The sequence below is a fragment of the Tenrec ecaudatus genome, chromosome 2, assembly GCF_050624435.1.
Source record: "Tenrec ecaudatus isolate mTenEca1 chromosome 2, mTenEca1.hap1, whole genome shotgun sequence".
In the NCBI taxonomy this organism is placed as follows: Eukaryota; Metazoa; Chordata; class Mammalia; order Afrosoricida; family Tenrecidae; genus Tenrec; species Tenrec ecaudatus.
In genome coordinates, this window is record NC_134531.1 from 110,362,237 (window position 1) to 110,382,790 (window position 20,554).

Below are 20,554 nucleotides of genomic sequence, written 5' to 3' on the forward strand. Positions count from 1 at the left end.
CCCTACCTCACTTAATTTAAGAATGATGAAAAAATCTTCTTAAACACATTGAGAATTTTTTTCCTTTCCTTTTTATGGGTAAAATGTGTTTATACTTGTACTTAAACCTTTTTTTTCCTGGACATCTCCTCAAAATGCGGGTATTATTTAAAAACATCTCTTCTTACTTTTCTGTCCCCTATCACCTTCGTTGTGAAGGTGTAAGGGTACCGCTGTCCTTTTGCTAGCAGTAATTCTATGGCTTTCTTTACTTGAGAAGGTCCTTTGCCTGGTCATTAGTTGAGGTCTGTAAAATGATGATACCATCCCCAACCCTGGAGGACCCTCCAGCAAAATGAAGTACTACATCCAGAGTAACTAAGGATAATAAAAAAGAATATGTTTAATAAAGTCATTTAATTCATTGACACAAAATTAGCCTGTCTGTGAATTCAGGGCAGCCTGGTGTGTTATGAAAACCCACTACCATTGAGTTGAGTCCAGCTTATCTGACGTTGCATGTTGGACTGCTAGCTACAAGGCCAGCCATTGGAATCAAGTAGGTGGTCTGTGGGAAAAAGATAGACTAGGTTCTCCTCAATATTTACAGTCTCTGAAACCCTAAGGAACATTCCTACTCTGTTCTCTAGGGCTGCTAGGATGTGATATTTTTTTTAGACAACAATAATAAAAAAACTAAGAAACAACAACAACCAAAAACCTGACCCTCGTGTTGATTCCAACTAATAAACCCAGAAATCAAACTCACTGCCATCAAAGCAATTTGGACTCATAGCAACTGTATATAAGGTTTCTGAGACTGTAAATCTTTGTTAAAGCAGATAGCCTCAGCTTTCTCCTGCAGAGTGGCTGGAGGATTTGAACAACTGATCTCATAGTTAATAGGCCAACACTTAACCAACAGTGTCACCAGGGCTCCTTTTATTAGGTAGATAGTAATTTAAATATGAGATAGTGATACATAGGCAAGAACCTTGGCAAATGAGTTTCATGTTTCATTTGTGGAATTCTAGGTATGGTGAACTGGGTAAAATGTTTCCTAAACTCTCCTTGCATTTGGAATTTTTCTGTATGAAACTTATCATCTACTTATTATTTCCATGTAATATATTTTTTGGCTAACCTTACCTAAAGAGTATATTTAATCAAAAATAGGGTTTAATTATTTTATTTCTGTGAATACACAGGGTATTTTGTAACTATAATATTAGAGAAGCAGTTTTTGAACTTTTTTTTAACAAATCATTTTATTGGAGCTCATACAACTCTTATCACAATCCATACATACATCAATTGAGTAAAGCACCCTTATACATTTGTTGCCCTCATCATTCTCAAAATTCGCCTTCCACTTGGGTTCCTGGAATCAGCTTATTTTCCTTATTTTCCTCCCTCTCCCCTCCCTTATGAACCCTTAATAATTTATAAATTATTATTTTATCTTACACTGCCTGGCGTCTCCCCTCACCCACCTTCCTGTTGCCCATCCCCCAGAGAGTCTTTACTTCACAACTGGACCCATCCACTAGCCTTATCTAGTATTAACCTTCTTAAGAAACTTTTCCATTTTGCTATTAAAAATAACTCTTGGTGGGGAAATACTTTTATTTCCTTTTCTAGGGTTTGATGACTAAGTTATCACTTGAGGGAAGTTATTCTTATCATCTCAATAAAATTATTTAGCATATACATCTAAAATATTTCAAATATTTAAAATCCCTTTCTAGTAACACTATGAAATCTCTCATACAGTTTTCAGTTCTATTTTCAGTTCAGACGCTTAAGTTCTTTTAAGAGAATTGACTCAGAGGAGAAGTCTGAATTCCCAGTAGAGGTTCCATCTGCTTTCCTGTGAAGCGCTCCCTGGATTTGGGTGAGCTTGCACTTTCATCTTATCTTCCTGTAGCAATAGCTAGAGCAGGATCCGTGGCAGCAACATGGCTACTGTTCGCACTGCCGGCGCCTCTGCATCCTCAGAGATGCTTTCCTTAGCAGCTAGAAAAGGGGGCATTTGGTCACAGAGCGGTAAGCTGCCCAGACTGTCGCGCTCTGGAGTGTGTGTGATTTACCCCTCTTACCACATTACTTGGTAAATCTAATTTCAGAGCAAATGCTGTATATATCTTATTTCCCACTCTTCCAAGCTCCATATCCTATTTCAGTTTTACCTTCTGAAACTTTATTTTAGGAATCTTCTCAAAATCTCGTTTAAGCCCCTGAGTTGAAGACACACATGCTTGCAAGAAAGGTCACTATTCCTCTTTAAGACTTCAAGGCTGTCCTTCCTTCAGTTAAATTACTTCTATTGAAAAGTGAAACAATTTACATCTCGTTAGGCTGTCAAGTAGATGCTCTCATTGCTGAGGTGATGATCATCTGTACTACAGTAATACTCAGTTCTGAAGTTCAAGTGTTAACTGTTTATCCGTGGTAACCATATACTTTTTAGTAGCCTCTGAAGGAGAGTTGTAATTCCCCTTCTTTTTCTGTGTGATCAAATTAAGGTATTCATAGTGATATATATGGGTTCATGAGCAAGGTAGTCATGTCTGTGATGATAGTGATGGTGATAGAAGCAGAAATCATCTATTAGGTTCCTCTAAGATTATCTTAAGTGATTAATACACATGTTTATAGAATCCAGTCATCCCTAAATATCTGCTAGGATAGCAGACAGCAGTACCAAAATCTATGATGCTCAATTCCCTGATATAAAATGGCATAGTATTCGTATGTAACCTATGCACTTCCTCCAGAATGCTTTAAATAACCTCTAGTTTACATGTAATACTGAGTGCAATGCAAATGCTGTGTGAACAATAGTTTATGAGCCCTTCTGCCCTCTGAGAGAAGTTCTTGTTTCTTCATTATGTCTACCACCCAGACCCAGCTCTGGAAAATATTGATGGCCTACTTTGATCAGAAATATTACCATGAACAACTACTGTAATAAGCAGTAAACACAGTGGAATAGGCAAGTACAGACTCACATGTTACATGTCAGAAACACAATGTTCATCACGTAGCATGTGGCTAGGAATGTCTCCGTTGACTTTGCGCAGTGCCATGCTTCGGCTTTAAAGGCAAAGGATGTTATTGGCGGCCTACTTTGTTGTTTTTCATTGACAAGTATGATTCGGTAACGTGGTCTGATGAAAATATTGTAGATAACAATAGGGGCTCTTATTCTTTTGCCTTCTGTTTATTAACCATTAAACTGCAGTTATGATCAGAAAACTGACCTGTGTTGATTGCAAACTCTCACACCTGCTCTGCCTTTGCATCTCCTTACCACGTTGTTCTCGTGTGCTCCTTGTTTCTAAGATGCATTTAAGATGAGAAATTTAAGGAGAAATTTCAACTGTGATGTATAATATTTTAAAATGTAAATCATATAAAAGCAGGAATATGTATGGGTTTTCCTAAAGCTCTTCCAAGATGTTCTTATTTTTGCTGCCCAGTCTGTCAATATCATCATGAGAATCTTTGGGAAACTTCCTGGATACTTAAGTGTATTTCAAATTTCTATAAATGATTTCCTTATAAGTCTTTCTGTATTCCCCTATTTTTTTTGTCCTGAGAAATCTGTATTGCTATCTGAAATCTTGTCTTTGTAAGATTGTTTCCTTTTAATGTGTATCTTTGCATTTTTCTGAGTTCTAATACTTGGTTTTCTTGCTAACCTCCATCTTGTGAATTTCGCTTCTTTCTTAAACAGCGGAAAGCAATGCCCACTTCCATCAAGTATACTCTGACTTAGAGTGACCTTACAGAGTTTAGTAGAACTGCAGAGGCTGTACAATTTGACAGGAGCCGAAAGTCTCGCTCATCTCTTTTTCTCATGGAGGAATTGGTGGAATTGACCTGCTGATCTTGCCCAACATGTCCTCTGCCTCTAGGGCTCCTTATTCCCTTCTTACTTTTCCCTAAATCATTTATTTTAGGTGTGAAAGTCAAAATGCTATAGAATTTTCATATGCATTTAATTGCCATCCTTAATATTAAGAAGCTCACATTTTATTTACTTAGAAAATGTGTTGGTGAATCTGTGGAAGAATACTTAAATGTTGTTAGGTGCCATTGGGTAATAGGTTCCAACATAGAGTGATCTATACATAGCAGAATGGAACAGCAGAGTGAAACACTGGCCAGTCTCGTACCATCCCCACAATTGCTTTCATGTTTGAGCCTCTTAGGTCAAGCCATCTTGTCAAAGGCCATCCTCTTTTTCACCACCTCTCTCCTTTTCCAAGCATGATGCACTTCTCCAGGGACTGCTCTCTCCTGACAGCATGTCCAAAGTATGTGAGATGAGGCCTCACTATCGAAGGATCACACTGCCTCTAATTCTTCCAAGACAGATCATTCTGTTCTTTTGACAGCCCACGGCACTTCAAATATTTTTGCCAGCACCATAATTCAAATGCATTGATTCTTCTTCAGTCTCCTTCTGCAGGGTCCAACTTCCACATGTGTATGAAGTGATGAACATCCCATGGTTTAGGTTAGGGACACCTTAGTCCTCCAAGTAACATCCTTACTTTTCAACACTTTAAAGAGGTCTTGTGCAGCTCATTTACCTGATGCAAGGTGTTGTTTGATCTCTTGACTGCTGGTGATTCCTTGAGTATTGTTAATGGATCCAAGAAGATTAACTATTTGACAACTTTAAAACTATTGGTTCAGAATATCTAGAATAAATATATATGTATACTGGGTAGTTTGCTACTGCTTAAAGCTTGTTCCTTAATTTTTTTAGGAAAGAAAGGAGAAGCTATCCAAATTTGAGTCGCTTCGTCATTCAATTGCTGGAATAATTAGGTCTCCAAAATCTCCATTGAGCTCTTCAACGGTAAGTACGATTTTTATGCTCTATCGATAATGTTTTTGTCTAGCCTTTTATGATAATCATATGACTGTTCTATATAAAATTGTTCTTATAATTGTAAGACTAAATGCATAGTTTAACTTTTTGCATACTTTTTCAGCTGTACAGATAATGTAATATGACAAACCCCCAAACCAAACCTGCTTCCGTGGGGTAGTTCCCACTCACAGTGACCCTACAGAGGAGTTTTGAGGCTGTGAATTTTTAGCAATTTAATGTGTTACCCACAGCTTCCCTGGGGTCCTTACGTAGTACGAGGGAGCTTCAAAAGGTTTGTGGAAAACGGAATGAAAAGATAATGAAGGTTCTTCATAAACCTTTTTGAAGTCCCTCATACACAAAAACCCTGTTAACCTTGATATTAATATATATTACACATTTCTTACACTGTTGCTTGGTAATTACAGGGAATTTTAAATATTGAGGGCCTTTTTAGAAGAATGGTGAAACAAATATTTTTTTCTAATGAAGTATTTTTTGAAGAGAATTATTATTTTTATACTATTAAAATTTTTGCATATGCATGTGCATTTTCCTAATAACATTTTAATTATATCGTTGAACCTTGTTTGATAAATTAATCATTCAATTGTAGCTTTGGCATGTCACAGTGGCACGTAGACTATTAATTTTCCATGATAATATCAAGTACTTGCTAAACAAGATATAAAATTCTCTTATACCATTTATTTAATGAAATAATAAAATATTTTTCTTCCTTCATTACCTTTAAATTTTCTAACTTTATCATAATCATACCTCATGCACAATAGGGCTTTATAGGAATATCTTTTTGAGTGATGATGAAAACAATAATATGCAGTACAACTTAAAGCTTATCCGCATGCTTGTCCTCATTTTTCTAAGTATCCAATAGTATTTCTTGTTCTTTAAAAGCTTAGCTATTTAAGATTATGTGGTTTTTCCTCATTTAGAAAAATAGAGCATTTCCTTGTGATGGAGCATTTAAATATCCACTTACATTATGGATTGCATTTCTATAATTTATTTTTAAGATATAACATACACCTATATAAAGTCCATGTAAACAGCAATCATTTTTCCACAGTTGTGACAATGTGTAAGGTAGTTTGAGAACTATTTACAAGCATGCTTCAAAACATTTGTGGAACAGTTTCATTATGTTTTAATCCCATTATTTTTCCATGAAGTTTTTGAAGCTGCCGTGTGTGTGTGTGTGTGTGAGAGAGAGAGAGAGAGAGAGAGAGAGAGAGAGAGAGAGAGAGAGAGAGAGAGTGAGTGTGAGAGAGACATTGTATTAAAGATATTTTTATTTATATTTTGTCATTTATTGTCACTGCTATTGTCACCTCCATTATATGAAAGTGTTCTAAGGAAATAAGAGGTAACTGTAAGCTAATATAGGCATCTCATATGTCACTAAAATAAATGAGAATTAAAATAATTTGGGGGGATAACTGCTTGAAAGAGTAAGTCTCTGCCAAGACTCATTTCCTACTCTTGTTTTCTTAAAATGGATGTCAAATGGGTTATTATTTTAGAGGTAAATAATAGTTCAAAGGACTTTGTTATTATGATTTGATAATGAACCTCCAAACTAGGAAGCTTGATTAAGAGTTTATGAGAAATTTTAGCATCTACATAAGAATACTTCTTTTTTTTTTTGCCTCTGAAGAGCCTTTACTTTATTATTTTTTAACATAATATTAGGGACTCATACAACTCTTATCACAATCTATACATATACATACATCAATTGTATAAAGCACATCTGCACATTCCCTGCCCCAATCATTCTCAAAGCATTTGCTCTCCACTTGAGCCCTTTGCATCAGGTCCTCTTTTTTTTTCTCCTCCCTCACCGCTCCCCCCTCCCTCATGTGCCCTTGGTAATTTATACATTATTATTTTGTCATATCTTGCCCTATCTGGAGTCTCCCTTCCCCCCTTCTCTGCCGTCCATCTCCCAGGGAGGAGGTCACATGTGGATCCTTGTAATCAGTTCCTCCTTTCCAACCCACTCACCCTCCACTCTCCCAGCATCGCCCCTCACACCCTTGGTCCTGAAGGTATCATCCACCCTGGATTCCCTGTGCCTCCAGCCCTCATATGTACCAGTGTACAGCCTCTGTCCTATCCAGTCCTGCAAGGTAGAATTCGGATCATGGTAGTGGGGGGAGGAAGCATCCAGGATCTGGGGGAAAGCTGTGTTCTTCATTGGTACTACATCGCACCCTGACTGATCCATCTCCTCTCCTAAACCCCTCTATGAGGGGATCTCCAGTGGCCGACACTTGGGCCTTGGGTCTCCACTCTGCACTCCCCCCTTCATTCATTATGGTATACACACACACACCTATAGATACAATAAGAATATTTCTTGAGAACTTTTGTTATAAGTTAAAGAAAAATGGTTGTGAAAAATATTTGAACATTATTCTGAAAAAAGTTGTTGACTAAAATGTGATGATATGCTCTGTAAACTCTCACCTAATTTACAATAGCAAGTTTAGAAAGAAAAAGAATACAGGGGTAGTTTTTGAAAAGAAATTTTCAAATGTTTTTCAAAAGAAAGAAAATCTGTTCTTGAAATAAATGTGTGAAAACCTCAATTAACGCTTCCTAAAATGATTTAGTATTAAAATACATCAGGAAACACATGATATAGTTAGTTACCATGTAGTTAACTAACCTTTATTTTATTTTATTTTATTTTATTTTATTTTATTTTATTTTATGCGCCAGCCAGCTAGTAGCAAAGTTGTGAAAGATGCCTGCCTTAGTTTCCTTGTGTACCATGGAGCTCGTTGTGGACCCGAGTGAAATGTTTGAACTCCTGGAGAATCAAAGTCCATTATAAACTCAAGGGTGCTTCAGGGTTATTTTTTTATGATAATGTAGGGGAGTAGGAACTGAAGCTTAAACAATTAAGCTTGTTGAAGACAAATAAGAATTCTAAAATGTGGCAAAGGAATAACATTTGCCACACTTGTTTTTCTCTTTACAACTAGGGATACCTAAGCCACTTACGTACATCAGGGACTTGTTAGACCTCAGATAGCGTACATTACTGTTCCTCTCATTTTTAGGGAAACTTGGCTTTTAGCTACAGCCAGGGTCTGATTTAATGAATAAGGGTTGATAGGAGAAGGGGAGAGGTTTTCTTTTTTGACTATGCATTGATATACCTACAGACACAGGGAATTCAGTTCGCTCATTATGATAAGGTTAAGTAGGCATGGCTAACATTAGCATCTTTCAGTTATAAACTTCAAAATCTTAATGAGGCAGTAGTGTACATATATAAGTTTTTGATCTCTGAAGTTATTTTGTAAGTTATTTGCTCCATTTAAAAATGCTCTTTACTTGATTCTTAAATTAAAAACCAACAACTTAAATTGACAGTAATTATTATCGATGAAAGTTTGGTGTTCAACATCTACTTCTATCTGAAGTGAATCAAAGTACCTTTCCCCACAAAGCACACACCTACCTCACACTCACTTTCTTAGTATTGATTCTGACTCAATGCAAACTTAATGTAACAAAGGAGAACTGCTCCTGTGGGGGCCTGAGACTTTAAATCTTTATGGGAATAGACAGCCTCCTTTCTCCCATGAGTGACTAGGGGCTGGAAGCACTCACTGTCCTTTCAGGTAGCAGCTCCCTTTATGCACTAAGTATGAAGATATCAGGAGTTAAGTATGGTAATCTAAGATGCAAAATAGTTTCAAGATTACTAAATAATAATGTGAAATATCTCTTCTGACTTAATATAGAATTATCTTAAGTGCTAATTTGTTAAGTTAAATAAAGGAAGAAATAAATTGTAATTAGTATAAATAATTTTTCTCAAATAAAAATATAAAAAATTGGCTGAGTTGGCAGAATTCAGCATATTTATGATTTTGAAAATGATATTTACTTCACATGACATAAAGTTTACTATTTAAAAAATGTACCAAAACCAGGGAAAAAGGAAAACAGACAAGCAAACTCATTGCTATGGCGTCGATTTCAACTCACGGTGACCCTAAAGGACAAGGTAGAGTTTCCAAGATGTTAGCTCTTAATGGGAGTAGAAAGTTCCATCTTTCTCCCAAGGAGCAGCTGGTGATTTCAAACTACTGACCTCGCAGTTAGCAGCCCGAGGTGTAATACCCACTATGACCAGGGATCCTTTAAGGGTACACTTACTCGTTTTCAGATCTTTGCTATGTTAGGTAACCATCAACACTGCCAATTAACAGACATTTATTATTCTTTCAAAAAGCTGTATTTTGAGTAGCTCATCCCGCTTCCACTCATCTCTGAGAAAATCACAACTTTCTTTCTCTATGGATGTGTCCGTTCTGGACATTTCACATAGTGGAATCATATAGTACGTGGTCTTTCTTTTGATAATTCCTTTAAGCTTTGTGTATGTGGGGTACATGACAGTACTCCATTCCTTTTTATGCTTGAATAATATTATATGTATCTATATATATCACATTATAGTAAGTCATTGATTAGCAGATTGGCATTTGAACTGGCTCCCAGTTTTAGTTGTTATATATAATGTTGCTATGAAGTTCATGTTTAAGTTTCTATGTGAACATGTTTTCCATTATCTCAGGAGTTGTATAGAAGTAGAGTTGTTGGGTTGGAATTGACTGGATAGCACCTAACTACAATAACAGCAATGTGATTTGTGTTTAACTTTTTGAGACACTGTCGAATTGTTTCCTACAGTGTCTTTACCAGCTTACTTTCACACCAGGAATGCATAAGGAGTACAATTTATCCACATCTATACCAGCATTCATTATTGTCTATTTTGTTAATTTTTTGTTTGGAGACTTTCTAATGGGTGTGAAATAGTGTCACATTGTGCTTATTTCATTGCCCCAATGACCAATTATTAATTAGATAATCTTATTGTTGAGTTGTAAGAGTCCTTAGGGTATTGGTGGTTCTGTGGTAGAACTTCCATCGTACATGCAGGAGAAATAAGTTGGAATACTGGCCATTGTAACCAAGGCATGGTTACCGCCCGTCTGTCAGTGGAGGTTTGTATATTGCATTGGGTAAAGGAAATAGTATGGGGGTCATGTCTTCACCTCCTGTGATGACACAAGGGAGAAGGAGAACCAGCTCCACAACTGTCCATGGCCAATCGCTACAAGGAAGAGTTCACATGTGCCTCTACAGTCTTCTTTTTTAAAAACCATTTTATTTGGAGCTAATACAGATATCATATTAGTTCATGGTTAATCACATCAAGAAGTATGGTACAAGTGCTACCACAATCAGTTTCAAAACATTCTCTTTGATAGCTCTCCTTAACCCTCACCTCCTGGTACCCCCCGCCCCCCCCCAGGAACCCTTACTCTACTCGTTGTTTCTATAGCTACTTTAATCTGGGTTTCAGATACCGAAAAACAGAAACACATATATTAGGAATATTCAAGAGAGCTCCCCACAATGACAATATACATCAGAGATAAACCCCAATATGCAAAACATACACACAAACCTCACGGTTGATACTAGTGGTTCGGGTTTGGTTTTGTTAAAGGGAACAGGTTATACAGTGGTAAAGATAGAGTTATTTTGTGTGCAGTGCCTCTTCCTAGCCCTGCTGGCAGCTTTCTCTCTGGTCCTTGCCTCTTAACCACATGGTTCCTTGTTTGGTGTGCTTGGACGCCCGTTGCTCTGCTTCACGACCTCGGTGGTGCTGCTTATGCCTCTTGGCCCTCCTTTGCCTCATGGTCATAGTACTTTGTCCTCTGCTGCCTCTGCCACTTCAGACAGGGCCCTTACATGACCTCTGCTGGTGGCTTTTCTCTCTTGATGGTCATGGAAACCTCGCCCTTCCTGCTGCTCTGGTGGTTCACTGAGATCCCCAGTGGAATGGCTTAACTGACAGTCCCCTCTATTAGTGTCTCCCACACTGCATTTGTAAGATCTTCTGCAATCATTTGGTTATAAAGATATGGATAAAAGAGCCATACCAAGTAATTTCACTTCACCACAATTATTATGATATTTTAATGGAGATTCTAGACCAAGAACAAATAGGAAGAAGATCTTAGAGATCCATGATTCACAAACATTGGATGGCACCATTCCATTTAGCATAGACTTGTCACATGTTTGGGTCCAATATAATGACAATAAAAACAAGGGTTTTTATTTATTCTGGATGCTAGATTCTGATTGGATTTTTATTTGCAATTATTTCCCATTTTTTATATTATTAATGTCTTTTGACATTTAGGTTTCTAATTTGGATTAAGCCAAACTTATGCGTTTCTTCATTGAGTGTTTGTTCTTTGGGGTCATATCTAAAAAATATTATCTAATACAAAGTCTTGGATATTTTCAGCCATTATATTTTCACCTAAGAGCTTTGTAGTTTTTTTTAATCTCTCTCATTTAGATCTTTGATCCATTTGAGTTGACTTTTGTTGAAGGCCATGAGGTAGGGAGGGATCCAAATTCCTTGTTTTGCATATGAGACCATATTTAAGGTGAAACCACAAACAAGCTACAACTATGAATCACTTTCTTTATTCAAATGAACATAAAAATCAGCACATTAAAGCATATTTTTAAGTAAAATAAAAAATAGGGAAAAAAATAAAATAAAAATAGGGAAATTAAGCTAGCATTTATCAGAATGGTGTTTCTTCTTGACACTTGCTATAACTAGTTGGCTGAGCAGTTAAAATCCAAAGCTTTAAAGAATGTCTTTTGGGCACTCGCTGGCTGCTGGTTCCACCGACTGCTGCTACTTCAGCCTCCAGGAAGGAACTTGCCACCATGCCCTACCCATACCCAGCGCGGACCCCAGAGCAGAAGAAGGAGCTGTAGGACATTGCCCATCACATTGTGGCTCCGGGCAGCAGATGAGTCACCGGAAGCATTGCCCAGCAGCTGCAGTCCATTGGGACCGAGAACACCGAAGAGAGCCGCCGCTGTACCGCCAGCTGCTGCTGACCTCTGCGACCGAGTGAATCCCGGTCCATGAGACTCTACCAGAAGGCAGACGATGGGCGCCCTGTCCCCTAAGTTATTAAATCCAAGGGCGGAATCGTGGGCATCAAGGTCGACAAGGGTTTGGTGTCCCTGGCAGGAACGAACGGCGAGACCCCTCCCAAGGACTGGACGGGCTGTCTGAGCGCTGTGCCCAGTACAAGAAAGATGGCGCTGACTTTGCCAAGTGGCGCTATGTGCTGAAGATGGCGAACATACCCCTTCAGCCCTCGCCATCATGGGAAATGACAACGTGCTGGCCCGTTATGCCAGCATCTGCCAGCAGAAGGGCATCGTGCCCATTGTGGAGCCCGAGATCCTCCCCATGGCGACCATGACCTGAAGCGCTGCCAGTATGCCACTGAGAAGGTGCTGGCTGCCGTCTACAAGGCCCTGAGTGACCCCCACGTCTACCTGGAAGGCACCTGGCTGAAGCCCCATATGGTCGTCCCCGGCCATGCCTGCACACAGAAGTTTTCCCACGAGGAGATTGCCATGCCAACTGTCACCGTGCGGGGTTCACTTCCTGTCTGGAGGCCAGAGTGAGGAGGAGGCGTCCGTCAACCTCAGCGCCATCAACAAGTGCCCCCTGCTGAAGCCATGGGCCCTGACCTCCTGCGGGCGTGCCCTGCCGGCATCTGCCCGGAAGGCCTGGGCTGGCAGGAAGGAGAACCTGAAGGTGGCCCAGGAGGAGTCCATTAGGAGAGCCCTGGCCAGCAGCCGCGCTTGCCAAGAAAAGTACACTCCAAGTGTCAGGCTGGGGCTGCAGCCAGCGAGTCCCTCTTCCTCTCCAACCACACCTACTAAATGGAGGTGGTGTGAGGCCGCCTCCTCAACACTCCAGGCCTTCCGCCCCCTCCCACACCAACCCCTTGATGGGAGGGCACCACCTGGGTTCCAGGCCACGCTTTCCTCTCACTCTCACCGCCCTGGTGCCAGTGGTGTGCGGTGTTGTCTGTGAATGCTAACTCTATGGCCCTTTCCAGCTCACTGCCAACAAACAACGGTTGAAGGCGGGAGGGAGGGAAGACCATCTTTTGGAACTTAGATTAACAGTCCAGAACGAATGAAGCATTAAGGATAATTTGCTTTTTGGTGAATTTGCTATTACTGAGTATTGTATCTGACTGCACATGTTTAATATTTGTTGTTAGAACTAAGGTAGTCTTTTAATAGGTTGCATCAGCTCCAAGTGTGAACTCTGTCCCATCTATTAAAGGAGTAAATTAACCTATTATTAGTGTGGCAACATTGAGATCAGCTACACATTCAGCATCTTCCCAAACTCCAAGCACTTTTAAATTGGTATTAACAACTCCTACTTGTCTTGAAGCTAAGCCTGGAGGTGCTGGATGCAATTAATTGCATAATTTAGAAACCTTCTAAAAATATTGAGGCTCTATTTCAACTGGAATCTTTCAAACCACATTGTAGTTAATGTGATCTGGATCTGTTCAAGAAAGATGTTTCATCTTCAGGGACATCTTATTTTTGGGCGCGTCTACAATGAATGGATCTGTGGAGTTCATTATTGCTGTTACTCGCTGCTGTTGGGTTGCCACTTGATTCAAGGGGATTTCGTACACAATGGGATGAAGCTGTTCTGGTCCATAGAGTTTTTAGTGGTTGATTTTTCAGAAGCAGATCAGCAGCCTTTTTTTCCTACTCTGTATGCCCTGCTGAAATTTTTTTTAGCGTTCTGGCAATACACAAGCTTCCACAAGTAGACTGTGTATGTCTGTACATAAAGTATTTTAGGCAGGAAATGATCTCAGGTCTCCTGCATGGAAGGTAAAGCTTTTACAATTAAGTCAACTACAGCATACTTGTAGCACTCTTTGGAAAATAGTCTATAAGTACCTTTTTGTCTCAATGATTTGTCTGGACATGAATTATTTAATCAGTTGATTCATGTGTCCTTAAAATTCGTATTTTTATCTTTATTGATATAAATCTTATTTTACTTTCAGAATCTCTTTGAACTGAAATTTAGAAAATTAAAATATTGGAGAATGAAGATGTGTCTATTGGACAAATGTGTAAATAAGATTTATTTCCTTGCATTTTTAAGTAGAAATTGTACTTGCTGGGCTTAAATTGTATATTGATTATGATATTAGTATTATATTACTTGGATTCCATCATTGGCATAGAGCATGCAGGTATTATCATGAATAGTGTAATAGATTTCTTGTACATTGTTAGTATTCTCATTTGAGCCTACCACAGAAAACCTATATTTTCTCTAACATGACATGTGACTAAATTCAAGTTAAAAGTTGTACTTTCTCTACTAGGACAGGTGATTAAATTCAAGTTAAATTCTCACTTGTATTCTGGTACTTTCAAGGTCTTCTTTATTTTTTCATGGGCACTAAGGTGTAAAGAATGAGGAAAAAGGTCAAACAGAAAGTGAAGTTTCCTATATTAATCAATATCACTTAGTGAATTCTCATGGTTAGGAAAATTAAATATTTTCTGAATTACAGTTTTTGAGTCATTAGGATTATCACACTAATTTTCAAGAGTGACTTACTGAGATTTAGTTTCTAAACTTTACATAGTTTAGGGAGATCATGTCAGACTGATACTGTATTCTGCACAGATAGTCCCAACTTAGAAGGCACGTACAGGAAAAGGCGGTGATTTATTCTGTTATACATGGCACCACTGTAAGTCAAGAACTGAACAGTAGCAATCTCAACTTGATAAATGTTTGCATTTACTGGTATGATGATGTGCTGAACCATTAGTAAGAACCGGTAATAATCTTAGGTGATCTGTGTAATACAGGACCAACTAGATTTGGGATAATTAATTACTTAGATGGTTGTTTAATTAATAAAATTTTTCTATAATAATAGAAAATAATAAAAGTTGTTTATAGTAATTTAAATCATAAATATATTTTTATTGTTTCTGGAGGGGGAAAGGAAGTGGGTATTAAACCCAGGTACAAGGAAACAACAGTGATTCAAAATCAATAGCGAGGAGGGTATAGGAACCCTGGTATGGCTTGATCAACGGCAATGTAACCGAAAGGAATTACTGAAATCCAAATGCAGGCTGAGCTTGAGAATGGGACAAGAGGAAAGTAAAAGGAAATAGAGGAGAGAAATAGGAGGCAAAAGGCATTTATAGAGGTCTAAATACAGGCATGTACATATGTAAATGTATTTATATGGTGATTGTGAAATAGATCTATGTGCATATATTATAGGTTTAGTATTAAGGTAGCAGATGGACATTGGGCCTCTACTCCAGTACTCCCTCAATGCAAGAATACTTTGTTCTATTAAACTGGCATTCCATGATGCTCACCTTCCAGACACAATTACTGAAGACAAAGCGAATGCATAAGCAAATGTGGTGAAGAAAGCTGGTGGTGCCCGGCTATCAAAAGACATAGTGTCTGGAGTCTTAAAGGCTTGAAAATATACACGCGGCCATCTAGCTGAGAAACGACAAAGCCCACATGGAAGATGCACACCAGCCTGTGTGATCACGAGGTGTCAAAGGGATCAGGTATCAGACATCAAAGACCCAAAACAAAAAATCATATCATTGTGAATGAAGGGGAGTGTGGAGTGGAGACCCGAAGTCCATCTGTAGGCAACTGGACATCCCCTTACAGAATGAGGAGGCGAGCCAGTCAGTGCACAACATAGCACTGATGAAACATACAACTTTCCTCTAGTTCCTTAATACTTCCTCCACCCCCCATTATCATGATTCCAGTTCTACCTTACAAATCTGGCTAGACCAGAGGATGCCCATTTTTACAGATAGGAACTGGAAACACAGGGAATCCAGGACAGATAAACCCCTCAGGACCAATAATAAGAGTAGAGATACCAGGAGGGTAAGGAAAGGGTGGGGTACAAAGGGGAACCCATTATAAGGATCTACATCCAACCCCCTCCCTGGGGGATGGGCAACAGAAAAGTGGTTGAAGGGAGACATCAGACAGTGTAAGCCATGAAAAAATAATAAAATTTATAAATTATCAAGGGTTTGTGAGAGAGGGGTGTGGGAGTGGAAAAAATGACAAGCTGATACCAAAGGCTCAAGTAGATAGCAAATGTTTTGAGAATGATAATGACAATATATATGCAAATGTGCTGGGCACAGTGGACACAATATGGATTGTGATAAGAGTTCTACAAGCACCCAATAAAATGATTTAAAAGGGAATTTTTTTCTGTAATAATAGCAAAGGATAAAAGACTAGTTTATAGTTATTAGAATCATAAATATATTTTTAATGTTTCTGTTGACGTTTTATTCAATTTTTTCAAGCTCAATGACAAGAATATTGGTTTGTTTTCCATGGAGTACTCTAATATTTTAAATGGGTTTCCATTTTGATACTTCATTTTAATAGAATCTAGACTTACTTTTTAATGCAATTTTGATTTTGACTCCTAAAAAGAAGCCCATCTTTCTTCTCAAATGTATGAAATAAAATTATGCAAATCTCCATTACATCCTTAGGAATTAGCATGAACCTAGGGTAAGAAGAAAAAAAATGACCCATTTTCCCCCCTAAGAAAACATATTTTCATTTTCAAGTAGTTCTTTTTTATATCTCCCTTTATTTCACTCAGCTAAACAAGTTCTTTATTCACTAAGCTTAGGATGTTTTTAATGCAATAATTTTTAAAGATTAAAACCTGGGGAAAATAATTACATGGCTAGCCCAGTTAATCAAGAAAGTTTATCATATTAAGTATAATTCATTAATATTATATTAAAGTATACTAGAAAATTGCCTTTTTATACCCAAAACTCTGGCAAAAATCTCAGCTAAATTTCCAACAAGGAAAAAATATTCCATTACTATGACATTTCAGGTTAAAAGCTTCATTTCATCTTTGAGATATTTTATGGCAGCTCTTGGAATATTGAAGTTTGTTCCTGATATATCCTACATCTGATTATTACAAAGCTTTTAAAATTATATTGAAATTTTATTGAGCTCATACTCATAAAACCATTGCTTTCAGTACTTCCAGAGAAGTCTCTGAAAGACCTGAGTGATTGGGAGAAAGCATGTTTATGATGTTTCTCTGTGGTTATGTGTGGGCTCCAACTACAGTGACTTCAGCCTGCCATTTGTAACAGTATTGTTTGGGGCATAGGTTTCCAAACTTATTTGGCATAATTTTGAGAAGCATAATTACTCAGTGCCCTCTCCTATCTGCCCCAACCCCTGCAGTTAAAAACGTTTGTACGGTAGCCCATAATCCAGGATAAAGTGGAGGTATTGCTTTTGCAGCCCCCCTGAATCATTTAAACACCCTCCAGAGGGCGATATCACCCACTTTGGGAAACACTACTGCAGGGCACAAAGAATCAGAAGGTGCAAGCTTCTCATCCTACCCCAAAGAAATGAGTAGACCAAAATAATTGGGTTATAGTTCCTATGAGCTAGCACTATACATTTCTTCCCAGTCCTTCATTTTCATAGTAGGTGCAACAGAAATGTTCATACATTTTCTGAGGAAGCCCCACATCCACCGCAAGCATGTCCCTCATCTTCAAATCATGAAATGACTTTCTTTAGTGTTTGCTAAGCTATTGTGCTTTAAACACTTCTCTACCGTAATTAAAACATTCTTCAGTCTCTACATTACCCCAGTTCTAAGTAAAATCACCAGGAACCATGGTGGCATACTGGTTATGCATGGGGTGTGATCTGAAAAATCTGCAGTTCAAAACCACCAGCTACTCCGCTGGAGAAAGATGGTACTTTTTACTCCCATAAACAATTACAGTCTTGGAAAGTCACGGGCAGTTCTACCCTGTCCTATGGGGTTGCTATGAATCAGCATCGACTTGATGACAGTGAGTGACAAGTAAACTGAAAGTACATGGATAGGTTGGGTAGGACAAAAGCACGCATATGAAATAACAGGATGTTTTCTGGTTTTTGAGAGACAGTGATACAAACATATTATTTTCCAAGAATAATAATACCTTTCTTAAATAGTGCTATTTTTCCCTCACCTCAGGAAAAAATTAGTGTAGCACTTGTGCTATTGATTAGTCTTAGAAATCTTTCATTATAATGAGATTATGGTATTTAATGATATGCATTGTGATATATTTTGGAAAAGTCACATTAATCATTTTGATTAAACTCTTTCAAGAATAAGAATATATTTAGAATATCAATATTTTGTAAAGGAGTTGCATATTGACTTGTGTATGTTTCTAAAAGCAACCTATTGTATCTTAGAGATATGGTGGGCTCTTTATATAATTAGTTTTTTGAAATTAATTTTGGTGAAAACCTTATAAAATATTTTTGAACTCTATGTTAATTAAAACTAAAAGAAAAGCTAACATAGTAAGTAAATTTCCATGGACAGTTACACTATGAATATATTTAAAGAAGTAAAAAATATTGGTAGATGGATGAAGTATGAACCAATGTGTGGATTGTTTGGACTTAGAATGGAATTTTACCAGTAAGTGTCAGGTCTCTCATTGGTACCAAGCAATGAAACCCTTGTTCCAAACCAGTTTTCATTTGTTACAGAGTTACAGGGAGGCTACAAAGAGTCCAGTCTGGAAGAACGCATATATGTATATTTTGCCTTACGACATTTTTCATCCACATTTCTCCAGTTTAGAATTTGATTCCTAATGAAGCATTGTGTGTATTGTATTTTGGGAATCAAGAGAGATAATACAAATAATTATACCTTTCTCATAGAGTTATCTTTCCATCTGACAGTTTTCTTTCTGTTGGTAACAAAAAATGAAACAACACAAAGAAACCTGAACAATTAACTTTTTAAATCAGAAAAATCTATAATTCCGTTTACTATCAATTAGAACATGTCAAGGAAATATATACTTCTGCTCTAAATTCTCCCTGCCCTGGTGGTGTGGTGGCTTATGTGTTGTACTCTAAACCACCAGCAGTTCTGTGGGAGAAAGAAGAGACTTTCAGATCTCATAAAGAGGTCAAGTCTAAGAAACTCACAGGAGCAATTCTACCCTGCAGTATAGGGTCAGAATCGACGTGATGGCAAGGAGTTTGGTTTTTGGCTTACTTGGCATGACCTTGGCTTTCTCAAATAGCAAATAGATTTCTTTTCCTGGTGTGAACCTGGTTGATAGTCCTCCCTTGCTTTTGCCACATGTTTGTAATTGCATGTGTTTGTTGCTGATTCTGGTTGTGTTGTCTGTCATTGCTGGACAGGAGCAGGGCCAACAGTATGGCAGCGGGGATAGTTGAAGAATAAAGTGCTAAGATACAGCTGCAAAGCAGCAGCACAGCCTTGGGCAGTGCCCTCTGGACATAGAGCATGGCACTTCCCAGCTCGTGTGTTTGAGAAATACAAAGGAATAACACCTCTTTTATTTTAAGTAAAAAAGGTTATTTAGTAATACATTCCCCTGTTTGGTTTATAATTTCTCTGACTGGTAAGCTTTAATACATATATCTACTTCATTAAGAGTCTAAATGCTAACTCTAAATGTTAATTTTTGTATGCATCTATGTATGATAATACGGGGGAACCCTAAAGTATTTAAGAATATGTATTTGTGATAAAATTTAATACCATTGCCTCTATATCTACTCTTTAAAATTATGGACATTTTAGATTCGTCATGTAATTTCTAACAGGTCAATGGAAGAGCAGAACAAATGACAAAATGTCTGTAATTGTTATAAACATTACTAGAAAAAGAATCACTGTTTTCTCTAACTGTAGTTTGTCTTTTCCCTTTCCCTCTCTATTTGTTCAAGTATTCTGATGTGATCTCCATCAGTGAGAAGCCTCTGGCTGAACAGGACTGGTACCATGGTGCAATTCCTAGAATAGAGGCCCAGGAGCTGTTAAAACAACAAGGAGACTTCTTGGTGCGAGAGAGTCATGGGAAACCTGGTGAATATGTCCTTTCTGTATATTGTGATGGACAAAGGAGACACTTTATCATACAATTTGCTGATGTACGTTTCCAGCTTAGTTTTCCATGTATATTTTAATGTAGTTCATTGTGGTATATTGTAATAAAATGATTAATAGTTTGTGATAAATCCCCATAACACTTAAATTTTCATCCTTATTTTTTTTCCTGTCTGAATCCCTTAATTACCATACTCTAAAGCAGGCGTCCTCAAAATACAGGCCCATTGACCACATGCATCCCGCCGAAGACATTTATACGGCCCGCCGGGTATTTTTCCCCTGTTTGTTTTTTTACTTCAAAATTAGATATGTGCAGTGTGCATTAGAATTTGTTTATAGTTTTTTTTAAAAACTATAGTCCAGTCTGCCAATGGGTCTGAGGGACAGTGAACTGGCCCCCTGTTTAAAAAGTTTGAGGACCCCTGCTCTAGAGTGTTAATAGCATGTTATATATCCCATTAAAGTCATATGAATGTAATATGTTTCAAATTTAGTACCTTTTAAAAATTTAAATTAATAAGAATTTAAAATATTTTTAATTTAATTTGAACAGTAAGGTATTTTAAATTAAAAATAAATTTTATTTTTTCTTAAATTTCTCCTTAATATATTTAAGTATAGAAATATTCTTTCATAATTGGTCTTAAATTTTCGCTGCAAATATAACAGATTTTTAAGAAACGTTTTGATGAATAGTGCTAATAGAATTCCTTATTGACTAGAATAATCATATTTG

The 20,554-nt window shown here is 37.6% G+C and overlaps 1 protein-coding gene and 1 pseudogene across 3 annotated transcripts in view; both read left to right on the plus strand.

Moving 5' to 3' along the window:
- Positions 1 to 20,554, plus strand: part of FER (FER tyrosine kinase) — a 459,241-nt gene that overhangs the window by 187,936 nt on the left and 250,751 nt on the right. For all 3 annotated transcript variants that reach the window (XM_075541367.1, XM_075541368.1, XM_075541366.1), the window contains 2 exons: positions 4,760 to 4,852; positions 19,656 to 19,859. In XM_075541367.1, the coding sequence (XP_075397482.1) occupies positions 4,760 to 4,852; positions 19,656 to 19,859 (297 nt within the window). The remainder of the gene's footprint in view (positions 1 to 4,759; positions 4,853 to 19,655; positions 19,860 to 20,554) is intronic.
- Positions 11,669 to 12,697, plus strand: LOC142439192 (fructose-bisphosphate aldolase A pseudogene; annotated as a pseudogene).